At 49.5% G+C, this 13,943-nt stretch overlaps 8 protein-coding genes across 8 annotated transcripts; 4 read left to right on the forward strand and 4 right to left on the reverse strand.

Moving 5' to 3' along the window:
* Window positions 1-32: 32 nt before the first annotated feature.
* On the reverse strand, window positions 33-1,919 carry Bathy02g04730 (anthranilate synthase component I; the record flags this gene model as incomplete). The annotated part of the gene is made up of 1 exon (XM_007514913.1): window positions 33-1,919. The coding sequence occupies one exon, from the start codon at window positions 1,917-1,919 to the stop codon at window positions 33-35; it is 1,887 nt and encodes a 628-aa protein (XP_007514975.1).
* Window positions 1,920-2,243: 324 nt separating this feature from the next.
* On the forward strand, window positions 2,244-3,302 carry Bathy02g04740 (ubiquinone/menaquinone biosynthesis methyltransferase; the record flags this gene model as incomplete). Its single annotated transcript, XM_007514513.1, has 1 exon — window positions 2,244-3,302. One exon carries the CDS (start codon window positions 2,244-2,246, stop codon window positions 3,300-3,302), a length of 1,059 nt encoding a protein of 352 aa, XP_007514575.1.
* A 101-nt stretch (window positions 3,303-3,403) lies between these two features.
* Window positions 3,404-6,696, reverse strand: Bathy02g04750 (unnamed protein product; the record flags this gene model as incomplete). Its single annotated transcript, XM_007514633.1, has 2 exons — window positions 3,404-3,418; window positions 3,478-6,696. The coding sequence occupies 2 exons, from the start codon at window positions 6,694-6,696 to the stop codon at window positions 3,404-3,406; spliced, it is 3,234 nt and encodes a 1,077-aa protein (XP_007514695.1).
* Window positions 6,697-6,935: 239 nt separating this feature from the next.
* Bathy02g04760 (predicted protein) lies at window positions 6,936-7,628 on the forward strand (the record flags this gene model as incomplete). The annotated part of the gene is made up of 1 exon (XM_007514994.1): window positions 6,936-7,628. The coding sequence occupies one exon, from the start codon at window positions 6,936-6,938 to the stop codon at window positions 7,626-7,628; it is 693 nt and encodes a 230-aa protein (XP_007515056.1).
* Window positions 7,629-7,716: 88 nt separating this feature from the next.
* Window positions 7,717-9,276, reverse strand: Bathy02g04770 (NADP-dependent malic enzyme; the record flags this gene model as incomplete). Its single annotated transcript, XM_007514678.1, has 1 exon — window positions 7,717-9,276. The coding sequence occupies one exon, from the start codon at window positions 9,274-9,276 to the stop codon at window positions 7,717-7,719; it is 1,560 nt and encodes a 519-aa protein (XP_007514740.1).
* Window positions 9,277-9,531: 255 nt separating this feature from the next.
* On the forward strand, window positions 9,532-10,533 carry Bathy02g04780 (predicted protein; the record flags this gene model as incomplete). The annotated part of the gene is made up of 1 exon (XM_007514742.1): window positions 9,532-10,533. The coding sequence occupies one exon, from the start codon at window positions 9,532-9,534 to the stop codon at window positions 10,531-10,533; it is 1,002 nt and encodes a 333-aa protein (XP_007514804.1).
* Window positions 10,534-10,862: 329 nt separating this feature from the next.
* On the forward strand, window positions 10,863-12,463 carry Bathy02g04790 (F0F1 ATP synthase subunit gamma; the record flags this gene model as incomplete). Its single annotated transcript, XM_007514450.1, has 2 exons — window positions 10,863-11,126; window positions 11,483-12,463. The coding sequence occupies 2 exons, from the start codon at window positions 10,863-10,865 to the stop codon at window positions 12,461-12,463; spliced, it is 1,245 nt and encodes a 414-aa protein (XP_007514512.1).
* Window positions 12,464-12,829: 366 nt separating this feature from the next.
* Window positions 12,830-13,345, reverse strand: Bathy02g04800 (beta-Ig-H3/fasciclin; the record flags this gene model as incomplete). Its single annotated transcript, XM_007514823.1, has 1 exon — window positions 12,830-13,345. One exon carries the CDS (start codon window positions 13,343-13,345, stop codon window positions 12,830-12,832), a length of 516 nt encoding a protein of 171 aa, XP_007514885.1.
* Between the last annotated feature and the right edge of the window lie 598 nt (window positions 13,346-13,943).

Here is a 13,943-nt window from a genome sequence, read left to right on the forward strand (position 1 = left end):
CAGTTTTTAAATACTTCTTTTTTTTCATCGACCTACTTCTTTTTCAAAAACGCGCGTTCCGCTAAATCGATGCTTCGTCCAAGCGCGGCAGATTTGTTCACCGTTTCTTGGTACTCGCTCTCTGGATTTGAATCCGCGACGATACCAGCTCCGGCTTGGACGTGGATCGTCCACTCGTCTCCTTTCTTTTGTTTCGTCGGAACGACCATCGTTCGCAGCGCCAACGCGATATCCATCTCGCCTGCGAAACCGACGTAGCCAATGCCGCCGCCGTACGGTCCACGCTTGGATACTTCCAAATCGTCTATGATTTGCATCGCTCGAACTTTCGGTGCACCAGAAACGGTACCGACGGGTAAAGCTGCGCGCAACACATCCCAAGGATTCAAGTCTTCGATCAGCTTTCCAGTCACCGTGGACGAAATATGCATGACGTGTGAATATCGTTCAATTTCCATGAGCTTTTCAACTTTAACGGTGCCCATTTGCGAGACTCTTCCGACGTCGTTCCGTCCTAAATCCACGAGCATGACGTGTTCCGCTCTTTCCTTCTCGTCCGCCAACAAATCTTCTTCTAATGCGAGATCTTCGGCTTGCGTTTTACCTCTCGCTCGAGTCCCGGCTAAAGGTCTGTTCACCACCGTTCGCGAATCGTCCACGCGACACAAAATCTCCGGCGACGATGCGATCAATATGCAATCTTTACCTTGGTAATAAATCATATACGGCGACGGATTCACCACTCTCAACGCCCTGTACACTTCAAACGGATCAACTTTCGTTTTTCTCTCGAACCTATGGGACAACACCAACTGAAAAATATCGCCGGCTTTGATGTGTTCCTTCGTCGTCGCCACGGCGTCTAAAAAGCTCTCTTTGCTCATGTTTGAATCCTTCATTGGCTCTGGTTTCCCACTTAAACGCATGTCCACACTTCCAAACGGAATCGTGCCCATCGTTTCTGGCTGCAACTCTTTCATTAAATCGTCTAATCCTTTGATGCCTTCGCTATACGCTTTCTCGGCGTCGACGGTGCCGTCTTTGCTGGTGTAATCTTCCAGCATCACCCATTTTACTCCATACACTTGCTTCGTCGCGTGATCAAAAACGATGACTTCTTCGTACAAACCCATGTGCACGTCTGGTAAATCTCGATCGTCTTGTTCTCGAACGTTATCGAACGGCAACTTATTGATGTATTGATACCTGACCGTGTCGTAGCCGGCGAACCCTACCCAACCGCCGGCGAACGCGTCCGGTAAATCTGGATGTTTCGCCGGTTTCCAGTGTTCCCCAAGTTTTGCCATAACCGTCATCGGGTCCTCTTCGAAATAGTCCTCCTTATTCTCCTCCGGTTTCGCGTGGTTCATAATCCTAACTCGATTTTCGCTCGCCAACACTTCAACTTTCGGCCGGCGACCGAGAAACGAGTACCGCCCAATTTGCGTCCCACCGACGACGGATTCGAACAAAAACGACGGCGCTTCCCTCGCGTCGTCTTTCACGAGCAGCCGATACGCTAAAATCGGCGTCAGTTGGTCGTCGAAAATTCTCCTAAACACCGGAACCACGTTCGCTTTGTCTTTTTCCACCGCAGAGAGAAACGTATTTTTACGGTCGAGTTCGAACGCGTCGTCGTCATTGGAAGAGGCGTTGTTCGTCTGCTCTTTTTGCGCGGCGGCGGCAGCAGCAGCGTTGACAGACGTTCTTCTCGAAGAGAGATGATTTCTCGTCACAAACCGCCCGCCTCTTCCTCCTCCTCCTCTCGCTCGGACATCACCTCGACTTTGGTGATTCTGAAGTGAAGATTGATTTTTATGCGAGTACGACGACGACGAAACGTTTTTCGACGCCGTCTCGAATCGTCTCGCCGCGTTGTTTAACAGCGTCGACGACGACGCGCTGCTCAATGCTTCCATTCGTAGTATATTTGTTGCCTCTCGCAACGAGTCGGCCGTTGTGCGCGCGTAAATATGAAGCGAGGAAACGACTCTATCCAAAATCGGAGCCCCCTTATTTAGGGTTTATTATGCTACCCTAAATTGAAAGAACGATTGGATTTTCTCACATGACTTTCTCCTCATTAAGCAATCACATCTCGGCTGTTTTTGTCGTCGTCGTCGTCGTCGCTTTGAAAGAAAGGAACGTCTAAAGTCTCTCTCTCTCTCTTCCGTCGAAGAACTCTTTTTTTGCGTTCTCTTGTTGCGCTTTATACACGTTTTGAAGGAGAAAGAGGAAACAACATGTCGTCAAAAAGTCTGCGACAGAGAAGCGTCTTTAACAAGAAGGCAGCTTCGAAGACGAAGAAAGAGACGAGAAAAGTGACGGAAGAAACAGAGGAAGAAGAAGAGGATGAAAAGAAGTTCTTCGAAGAAACCGTGGTCACGTCGACGTTGTTCCACTCCGCGAAGTTCGAAGGGAAGGAAAAGTTACGATTCGTTCGAGAACTGTTCAATCGAATCGCGAGGAATTACGACTTCATGAACCTTTGGATTTCGTTAGGTGGCACCTCGTATTGGCGCTTGCGAGCGCTGAGGAAGTTGAACTTACGATTACACGGGAAAGTGTTAGACGTCGGGTGCGGGTCTGGAATTTCCACTCGACGGGTTTTGAAAAGGTATTCCGGGATATGCGTGGCGTGCGAAGGTTTAGATCCGTCGAAAGAGATGATTCGCGTGGCGAACGCGAAGAATCGAGACGCGAGGGCGACGTATACGGTCGGGAACATTGAGAATTGCGACGAGATGTACAAAAAAGACACGTTTGATTGCGTGGTGACGGTGTACACGTTGCGGAATTTCGCGGACTCGCAGTTGGCGATTTGGCAGATGATGCGGGTGTTGAAACCGGGAGGGAAATTGGTCGTCGTGGACGCGTTTCCTCCCAAAATCCGGCTCGCGAAGATGATTTTAAAGTTTTGGTTGGAATATATCATGCCGATCGTAGCTTTGATTTTCATACGGGAGAAAAAAGATAGGAAGGCGTACAAGTATCTCTCCAAGTCTATTCAAAACGCAAAGTATACTCCGGAGACGTTCGTGCACGCATTAGGGAACATGGGCGGCGTGAATATGAAGGTGAAGAAGTACATGTTCGGCGCGTGTTGTCGCATCGAGTGCGAAAAGAATTTCGTGAAAAGAGACGAACACGATCCTTTGAAAAGGTATAAACGAGACGAGAAAGATTTGTTACCATATTACGAACCGGTGGAGTGGATGGATATGGTTTTACCTGTAATAATTTGCGTCGCGTTGAGCGTCGTGTTTTCGAACTGGTTAATGGGATTAGACTTGAAGATTTGAAACGTTTAACCGGTCCACTTTAAAACTAAGAAGACTAAATCCACGCAGTGTTGGCTCCAGACGCATAATGCGGCGTTTGTGGCGTTGTTGTTTGTGGCGGGCTATTTGGTTTGTTTCTATTATTGTTATTAGTGTTGCGTTGATTCTCTTTTGTTCGTCGCCGTCTTCGATCGACGCTTTCGGCGAAGAGCCAGATGTTTGTAAAGATTTCTTCCGGTCCTTCGCCCGATGTGGTACTTTTTCCCACGAATATTTTTAGTCGGTTGAACTTCTCTCGCACCTTTCTAGCTAGCTCGTCTACGATTTCCTGTTCTTTCGCGACATCGCACAGGTGTTCTAAGCGTTCCTTCTTTAAATTCACCACGTTTTTCCGAAACGATTCATATCGGCTTTCTAGTTCGCCTCGGGCGAAGCGCATGGCGCGTTCGCAGTGTTTCAGATTTTCGCGCAACGAATACGTGTCATTTTGCTTATCCTCAATAGTATCACTGTCATCTGCGACATCGACGACAACTTCCAACAAATTTTCCGGTGGCCGTATCAATGTCGGCGTGTCCGTATTTTTATTCGTCGTAGTCTTAACATTCGCAAACAACAACAAAGATTCCAAGGCGAAACCGTTCGCGTCGCCACGGATTGTCCCCTCGTTTAATACGTTACCGCAATATAAAGCGTGTTTCAAAATATTGCGTAAATCGTTTGAGCTTAACACCTCGTCGCAAGCGTTTTCTACCACTTCAAAGCAAGAGCGTAAGTCGCGAGCGAGCTCGCTAAACTGCCGCGCAAACATGAGCGCTCGAAGGCGATGCTCCAAGTTTGGTATCGTGCACATCTTTCGGAGAAATTGTTCTGGTTGAGATAACGGATTTTCGATATTTTCATCGTCGTTAGCGTTGTACTCCTTAAACAATAAAAGCTCCTCTTCGTTCGGCACGCACTGGATGAGTATTTGTAACTTGTCGATGTCGAGCTCTGACGACGCGCATTGAATCATATCGACGATAGATTGCGGGTCTTGCGCTGCTTTCCATCTACTCAGAACGATGGAAATATTGTTCGCTCGCTTCAATGGAATCAGTTTCGGCATGCCACGTTCCTGTTTTTTCGCACTATTTTCCTCATCGAGTGGTTTTTGTTGCTTCGTTGGTTTCGCATCAAACGCTTCATATACTTTCTTCCGTATCTTTTCTCGCTTCTTCTCGTCGATATCGCCGCTGGCAGTAAACCACGTGTCAATAGTGACCGGTAACTTCTCCCAAAAGATTTTTCGGAGCGTGTTTGTCACAGGTTTCTTCTTTAAAAGTGTCGGTGTTGGCACCTGAGTATTCCGAAGACTGAGTTTTCTGCCGGGCGGCGCGGGAGGCGGCGGCGGTATTGCTCCCGCTTTGTTCTTTGGTACTGGTGGCGCCGGGGGTGCTCGCGGTGGTGCTGGCGGTGGCGGTGGCGGTGGCGGTGGCGGTGGCAGAGGGGCTCCTTTTGATGCAACTTTAGAGACTGCCGCCGGCGGCGGTGGTGGCGGTGGTGGTGGTGGTGGTGGTGTCGAAGGGAGAATCGATTTTTGCTGCTGGGACGATATCGATGGCACCTTTGGAGGAGGAGAGAAAGGCGGCGGCGGAGGAGGAGGAGGAGGAGGAGAGTCGATGAGTATCGTCACGTCTAAGAAGAAATTCTTCGGTAAAAGCGCGGACATGTTCGCGCCACTATCACCCGTCCCGCAGTGGTCGATATCATTTAGATGAAATCGCGTGACGCCGTGTTTCGCCATCGCCACCGCGTGCGACCAGGCGAGGCAAATTGGACGTTTTTCATCAAATTCTCTATTTCCCGTCCAGTGATACACGCATACGAAGAAATCAGACGTGAGACGCACGCCTTTCTTATACACGGTTTCGGTGTATTCGCCGTTTTTATTCAAACACGAGCCTTCATAATCTCTCGCTGCGGTGTTTTCCGATCGTAACTCGACGCTTTTCGGCGTTTGAAACATCTCGAAAGGAATAGGGGAGCCGTTCGCGCTGGAATGAAAGTCTGGACCGAACTGTGTCGCGGAGAACAAACTTCTCCCAATTTCTCTGTTGCGCCCATCTCTCACCACGCAATATAATCGTGACCCGCCTTTGCCGTCGCAGGAAATCCCGCCGGAAATGACGACACGTTTTAACGTTATTTTCTCACCATCGTTACTACTCATTAAAATCGCATCTTCGAAACCGCTTTCAATTCTCCTCGCTCGCGTTTGCAACCACTGGCCAATTCTCCTTTGCGTGTTTGTCAAAGTAAACGCACGCTTATCTCGAAATCTCTTCGTGCTCTCCTTTGCGGACATCGGCGGCGGCGCGATTTCGCAATAAGCATTTTCTATTGATACGTCGCCTTTCCCGGAAGCCACGATGGACGCGCACGCGATGAATCGCAAGACGTTTATCGCCAAGGACCGCTTCCTAATCCGTTCATTTTTCCTTTCCTCTTTTGCAGACGCCGTGGCCGCGTAATAATTCTCTTTCGTCGCCACGTCGTATCTTACCCCACCTTTTCGATACAAATCTTCTTGTCGCGTCGTCGCGTCGTCGATAGCGAAATGAAGCGCGACTACCGGCTCGCTCGAAATCGCCATCCACTTCTCGATCGTGCTCGCGATGGACACCAACGTATCCAACTCGACGACGTTCGCGAACGGGATGCACTCGTCCACGATAAACTCAACTATAGGCGCGTCTCGAAACGCGTCGTACAACGACTCGTCTTCATCTTCTTCATCCTCTCGTTCCGAACGAGATATCTTCGACAGCGCGTGTTGCCGCTCGCAAAACGCTCGAGAGGCGAGGTTGACCAACACGACGTCCGTTGACGACGACGACGCGTCACCCCGTCTCTCGCTTTCCATGTCACCATTTTCCATCGACGTCGCAAATAAACCTTTCCGTTCCATCCACGCTCTCGCGCTCGCGAACTCGTTCTTTTTCTTCTTTTTCTTCTTCTTCCTCCTCCCGTTCCTCTCCGCGTTCTCTCCTTCTTCCTCTTCTTCAAAGTCGCCTCTGGTTGCAAAGGCAACCACGTGGTTATTCAAACGAAACGGTTCGGCTACGAACGCACCTCCTCTTTCCTCCTCTCCGTCCTCCTCCTCGTCGTCGCTACCCCTTCCTCCGCTGGATGTTAAAGACATCCTTCCGAACGGACTGACCATGCTGATGCGCGCTGGTGTTAGTGTTCTTCTTTTCGCATCATCATCGTTCGGCTTCCAAGTCCTCCGCGTATTTTTTTCTTCAAAATCGTCGTCTTTCTCGTCGTCTGAATCGTTTTCGTCGCTTCTCCTCCTCGAAGACGAAAAATTCCTCTCCTTTTCTTCCTCCTCCTGGACGTCTTCTTCGTCTGGTTTCGAAGGTCCGCTGCCCATTATTCGTATTATTCGTATTATATTCTTTCTCGATTATAAATTGTGTCGTTTTTGCGTTTTTTTTCTTTCTTCTCTCTTTTGACTGAAAACAGTTGACATTTTTCTTTTTCCTTTCTGTGTACAAGCAAAGAGACGCCAAAAAACACAACTCTCTCTCTCTCTCTCTCTCTCTCTTTCTCTCTCTCTCTCTCTCGTACATGCGCGTTGCTGCTACAGGACGCGTCGCCTCTCTCTCAGCGATGACGATGAATTCAAACGATACTGCGAACGAAAATAAAAAGATGACGAGCACGAAGAAAAGAAGAGTGTGCGCGTTACACGGCCGAGGCGGGAGCGCGAATTCCTTCTCCAATTTCCTCCAAAAGATAGTCGAGGAAACGGAAGACACGGTAGAGTGGACGTTTTTAGACGGCCCGATCGACGAAGGGAAAATGCACAAGTTTACCGGGAACGCGAACGGGAAAGCGTTGGCGTGGTGGGTGTTGCCGGCGAACACGAGAACGTACTCGGCGGAAGTGTTGGACGGCATCGAAATGAGTTGCGAACGAGTGACACGAGAAGGGCCTTTTGATTGTTTGATTGGTTTTTCGCAAGGCGCGACGCTGAGCTCGGTGTTGTGCGCGAGGAAGTGCGGGTGCGACGAGGAGAGGAAACAATTCGAGAGCGTGGTGTTAGTCTCTGGAGCGAGACCTGGGGTTGGAAAGGAGTGGGAGCGAGTGCAAAAAGAGGCGAGATTTGGCGCGAAGAAGAGTTTGCACGTCATCGGGGAAACCGACGCCATCAATCCGAAAGCGTTGGGGTTCGAGTTGGCGGAGTGTTTTGGAGGGGAGGAGTTTGGGAGCGAAATCGTGACGCACGAGAGAGGGCACATTGTTCCAATAGACGAGGAGAGGATCGTGAAGAAGATCATAGAGACGTTGACGGGTTCGTAGAGTAGTCGAGTAAACAATTGTATTTCTAGTCGCGGATGGATTCTATCATCGTTATTCTATATCAAATAATTTGTGTATGGTCATCATCTTAAAGTCTAGCGTGCGAAACTTCCGGAGGCGGTTTCCACATGCGTTTCCTAGTGAAACTTTCAAATCCGTCTCGTTTAGCCTCCGAAAGTTCTTCTTGGGTCATTCGCCCGGTTCCGTCTTTGGTCATTTTTTCAATCACGTTGGCGGCTATCTTCGCAGTCACGTCTTCAATCTCCGTAAAGTCTGGAAATAAATACCCTCGGTCGATGTCATCGTTCGAAGCTAACGAAGCTAACGTTTCTGCGGCGACTAAGAAGTGGTCGTCCGTAATTTCTTTACAATCCGCGACGACCGAAGCTAATCCAACCGCCGGGAATACGTACGCGTTGTTCGCTTGCGCCGGGAAGATTTCCACTCCATCTTCCCGTCTCACGACGCTCGGGAACGGACTTCCACTCGCAAAAATCACCTTGTCGTTACTGTATTTCATCGCGTCTTCAAACGTACACTCGGCTTTACTCGTTGGATTACTCAACGGGAAAATAATCGGTCGTTCGTTCAAAGCGCTCATGGTTTCGATGACTTCCTTATCGAACGCGTTGTGTATCGTCGAAACGCCAATCAATGCCGTCGGTTTGAGCTTCGTAATGGCAGTTTTCAAATCTTTTACCGGTTCGTACTCGTGCGCGAACGGTATTTTGTGCGGTTGTAACTCGTGTAACCTCGATTTTACGACCAATCCTTTCGAGTCCATGAAAAAACACCTTCTCTTGGCCTCTTCGTGCGACAATCCGCCGCTCTTCTCCAAAGCTCTCACGACTAACTCACCAATCCCAACCCCGGCTTCACCTGCACCGTAGAACAGAACCGTTATATCCTTCAACGCTTTTTTCTGCTCTCTCAACGCCGCCTCTAACGCGGCTAACGTCACGCACGCCGTCCCTTGAATGTCGTCGTTAAAACACGGTTGCACGCGTCGGTGATTCTCCAACACCCGGAACGCGTTCGCGTTTCCGAAATCCTCAAACTGTATCAAACACGACGGTTTTTGCATCCTCATCTCTCTCATGAACTCGTCCACTAACTCATCGTACATCTCCCCTCTTATTCTATTCTCTCTCAATCCTCTGTACTCTTCGTGCGCTCGCAACGCTTCGTTCTCCGTCCCTACGTCGATGCACACCGACATCACTTTCCTCGGGTCCACCCCGCCAAACACGGTGTATAACATCGACTTCCCCTCGCAAATACCCATCCCGTTCGCGCCTAAATCGCCTAAACCTAAAATCCGTTCCCCGTCCGTCACCACCGCGACTTTCACGTCCTCCTTATCTTTCTCCTCGATGAACTTTCTCAATTTCGCGCCAACTTTACCCACGTCTCCCTTGTTAATGAATAACCCAAAACTCGTTTTCGTCGCCGGCAACACGTGGTACTTCTCGCACGCCTCCCCCACCGTCGGTGTGTACACGAACGGTAAGCATTCCATCGCGTTCGCGGCTAAAACGCGATACAACGTTAACGGTTCCGCGCTTTGTAAATGGCGAAGGAACGAGTACTTTTCAATCGGGAGGAGTTTCGAGCGGAAGGTTTTCAACGCCGAGGCAGAGGCTGCCATGATGATTTTACTTTGGTTTTTCGCGCTCTCTCGTTGCTCTCTCTCCCTCTCTCTCTCTCTCTCTCTCTCTCTCTCTCTCGCTCTCCCTTACTCTCTCGTCGTCCTTGTTCTCGTTCTTCTTGAGTTTCGCGGATATCCGCGAATGGATAAAAAAAGTGACGACGACGGCTTCACTTTTCCTCCGTTTCTGTTTATGAATAACGCGCACGTACACACACACAAAAACGAGGAGGCACGACTCAAAAGTCATCATAAATGAGCGAATGCGCCGATGCTTTGCAGAAAAGCAACAAAAAGTCCGTATCCATATCCGGGTGGCACGTGCATTCGACGAAAAGCAACTCCATAATGGGCCAAAGGGAAATCACATCGGTCGAGGAAACCGTCCGCACGAAACACGTTCCGGAGATGATGTTCAACTCAGAGTTGCGTTTAAAACACGCGCAAAGCGAGGTCGAGTTCACGTTCAACGCGACCGAGGCTTTAAAAGAGTGGATGTTAGCGAAGAACGAAGTCATCAAGGTGAAGAATAGCGAACGGTGGATGCAGTTGCACTTGGAGAGATACGGAGGAAAGAAGACGGAGGAGGAGGAGAACAAAAGGGAGGAAGGGAAGGAAAAGAACGAAGAGACGCAAAGCGAGAGGACGACGACGGTGTTAGATATAGACGAGTTAGCGAAAGAGGGAAGCAGTTACGATTGGACGTTCACGACGCCGTATCGAGGGACGACGACGGTGCGCGGCGAGGACATTGGAGGAGGAGAAGGAGGAGGAGAAGGAGTGAACAGTAGCGAATTAAATTCCAATACCAACATTCGGTGGAAACCAACCGAGGAACATTTAGATATGGCGTTGCTCACTCGAAGAGACCCGATTGAACTGTTCGACGAGATTTCGCTGTACGAGTCCGAGTTGGACGACCACGGCGTGTCTTCGCTCTCGGTGAAAATCAGAGTCACCGAAAGCTGCTGGTTCTTGCTGCTCCGTTTTTGGTTGTGCGTGGACGGCGTTCTCATTCGTTCTCGAGAAACGCGTTTATGTTGCGACTTGAGACGGCGTCGCGATGCAACCACCGCAAAAGCCGGTGCCGTCGTCCTCCGAGAAACGCGCCTGCGCGAGGAAACCTGGTCGCAGCTGAAAGACCGAGGCGCCTCGACCGACGCGAAGCAGTACAAGGACGCCGAAGCGGCGGCGTCGGTGTTGCTCGCCGGCGGAGGACCCGTCCGCGTCGTCAACGAAAAGCTGGAAATATATTAGTGTAATAATCGAAATAGATAGCGCGCCGCCATATGATAACAAAACGCATTGCACTAACTGCACACATTCAGGTCGTCCTCGCTCCTTCTTCTTCTGGTACTAAACTAAAGAGTTTGGAACGTATACTTAACTCCGTAGTAGGACGTTAAACTACTCTCTCTGAGTCAGAAAAATTTTTGTCCAAAGAATCAAAATCTCCGAAAAACAAGGCGGAGGACGGACCTCTGGAAAAGAGATAAACTCGAGAAATTCATCATCGGCTCTCTCTCTCGTTTCCTCATATATCGCACTCTACATACACATATTTACGAATTATGTCTGCTTTATCCATGACGACCGCCGTGACGGCGAAAGTTGCCATCGCCGGAAAATCGGTCGTTTCCAAGAGAAACGTCGCCGCGGCGCCGAGCAAGAGAGGGCAATTGGTACGCGCGCGCTCATTTAGTTTTTTACTCGCATTTTCGGCACGTCGTAGACGAGGGGCGATCCTTTTTCTAGCGGCTCTCTGTGGTATCTTTTCGAAGAAGATTCTCGCGCATACGTTGTTTTGCGCTTTTACGCGGAACGAGTGCACACATCTCTGCGCGCACATCGTTCGTGGATGCGTTTCTGTCGCGAAAGAGTCCTTTTCGTGGTCGCGTTCGCGCGCGCGGATGCGTTTTTCGCGCACAAGGCTCGTTATCGATTAATCTCTCCCTTTTCTCCCTCTTCGGCGGTGAGAGAGAGAAAAAAGGAAGATTTTTAAAGGAGCGCGTTGGTGGGAAAAGATTACTCCCCGACGACGACGGGCGCTTCGAGAGGCGCGCCTTTATGTAACGAAAAGACGAAGATTACGCGCGCTCCTGCCTTTCGATGTGGTCTTTATCATCGATTCTTCTCGGAAAGAAAGCACAAGAAGCCTCTTAAGAATTTGCTCACCACCCTTTTTTCCCTATCTTTTTCTCCACAGGTTATCCAAAATGCCTCCCAAAAGGAGATGCGCGATCGCATCGCCTCGGTCGGCTCCACGAAGAAAATCACCGATGCGATGAAACTCGTCGCCGCCGCGAAGGTGAGAAAAGCGCAAGATGCCGTCATCAACGCGCGTCCGTTCTCTGAACAACTCGTCAAGGTTTTGTTTGCCATCAACGGCAAGTTGCAAGGCGAAGACGTCGACGCGCCGTTGTGCGCCGTCAGACCGGTCAAGACGTGCTTGATCATGTTGTGCACCGGTGACCGTGGTTTGTGCGGTGGCTACAATAACTTTGCCATCAAGAAGTGCGAAACTCGTGTTCAAGAGTTGGAAGAGCAAGGCGTCAAGTGCAAGTTGATTTTGGTTGGTAAGAAGGCGAACACGTACTTCAAGAGACGCCCGCAATACACCGTCGTGAAGGGCTTCAACATGGGCCAATCGCCGACGACGCAAGAAGCGCAAGCGGTTGCGGATGAAATCTACTCTGAGTTTGTTGGTGAAGAAGTCGACAAAGTCGAATTGGTCTACTCGAAGTTTGTCTCTTTGATCGCGTCCGAGCCGATCATCCAAACTTTGTTGCCGTTGTCCAAGGAGGGTGAAGTTTGCAACTCTGAGGGACAATGCATTGACGCGAAGAACGATGAAATCTTCCGATTGACCTCCGAAGATGGCCAATTGGTCGCGAAGAGCGAAAAGGTTGAGACGGAAACCGCGCAGTTCGAAGGTGTGATGCAATTCGAACAAGAACCGAACCAAATCTTGGACTCCATCATGCCGTTATACATGAACGGTATCGTCTTGAGAGCGTTGCAAGAATCTTTGGCGTCTGAGTTGGCGGCGCGAATGAACGCGATGGCGAACGCCTCTGACAATGCCAAGGATTTGAAGAACAGATTGAACAAGGAGTACAACCAAAAGCGTCAAGCCAAGATTACCTCGGAGATTATTGAATTGGTTGCGGGTGCCTCCGCGCTCTAAATTTCTTCTCCGGGCGAAGTAAGAGAGAAAATAAATAAATAAATAAATTGCAGAGGAAATAGTAGAGAGAAAATTGGGAGATGATTTATGACGGAGCGAGAGCGAGATAGTCATAATATATATATATATATAAAAGGAGAAGGGAGGTGTTAGTCACTACGATACAACATTAGAATTTGAGTTTTAAAAGAACCACGTACACGCGTATATTTTAAATTGTACTTGTATTGATGCGTTGCACTTATCGTGTGTCTCTCTTGTTATTTCAATCTTCTTCTCCTTCTAGTTTCACAGTAGCAGTAGTAGTAGCAGCAGTAGTAGTAGTAGTAGCAGGTAAGTTATATCGTTGTTCAGAGCGCTCTCTCGTTAGACGCCTTCGACGACTCCGTCGACGACGTGAACGACGCCATTTGAAGCCATGACATCCGTGGCGATGACTTTAGCGCCTCCGATGTACAAGTCATCTCCCTTTTTCTCAGCAACAACTTTTGCACCAAGCGTATCGAGTTCAATTGGTCCATCCGCCACCGCGGCCAACGCGTCCTTTGCCAACAGCCTGGTCCCGAGAACATGTCTCTTGAGAATGTCTGGGAGCGTTGGCGACGCTAACGCTTCCTCCGCGCTCAAATTATTCTCTTCTAACCAATTTTCAAACGCAGAATTTACCGGCGCAAAAATTGTAAACGGGCCATCTCCTTGAATCAACTCCACGATGTCCGGTTGCGTGGAGACTGCTGCGTTGAGCAGGGTAAAGTCCGGATTCGAACTCGCGATTTCCAGCAAAGACGGTAAATCTTCGGAGACTGGCATCGGTTCGAGCGGCGGCATCGCTTCCTTCTCCATATCGTCGCCACTTGCCACCACTTCTTCTCTTTCCTTCATTTTCTCCTCGTACTCTTTACATGTCTCCGCATTGGCTGGTTTCTGTGTATATTTAAAGAGAGAAAGTATTCGTAAGTTCGCCGGAAATATTCGCTCGTAGTTCGCGTATCTTATCCTCTCGGAAAGAGAACAGCGCGACAGAAATTTTTGCGCGCTTTGCGCGAATCAAAACAGACGACGAGAAAACGAATCGTCGGCACTCACGTCGCAGAACCATTCCACCCACTCTTTCCTCCAAGTGTCGATGTTTTCTTCCACGTAATCTAACCATTGATCCGGAAATCGCATGCGAGGTGAAATCATGCGATAACAAGATAATCTTCTTGCACGACGAGTTATTGAATCCACGTGGTTGTGAATGCCTTCAATGTGCGACATGACGTGATCGTGAACCATCGCGTGATGGTCGGCATGTCTCGATTCTTGCGCGTGGACGAAGGAAACGAGGAAAATGGCGGCGACGAGCGCGCGTGCGAGGCGATGTTGGAACATAGCGTGTTGTTGTTATATTCTCGGATCGAGTATTTTTATGACGTTGTCGATGTCACATGTTTCTCTCTGCGACGTGTCACGTTTAAACGAGAGGCTAAGAACTACT

Source organism: Bathycoccus prasinos (genome assembly GCF_002220235.1).
Source record: "Bathycoccus prasinos genomic : Chromosome_2".
Classification (NCBI taxonomy): Eukaryota; Viridiplantae; Chlorophyta; class Mamiellophyceae; order Mamiellales; family Bathycoccaceae; genus Bathycoccus; species Bathycoccus prasinos.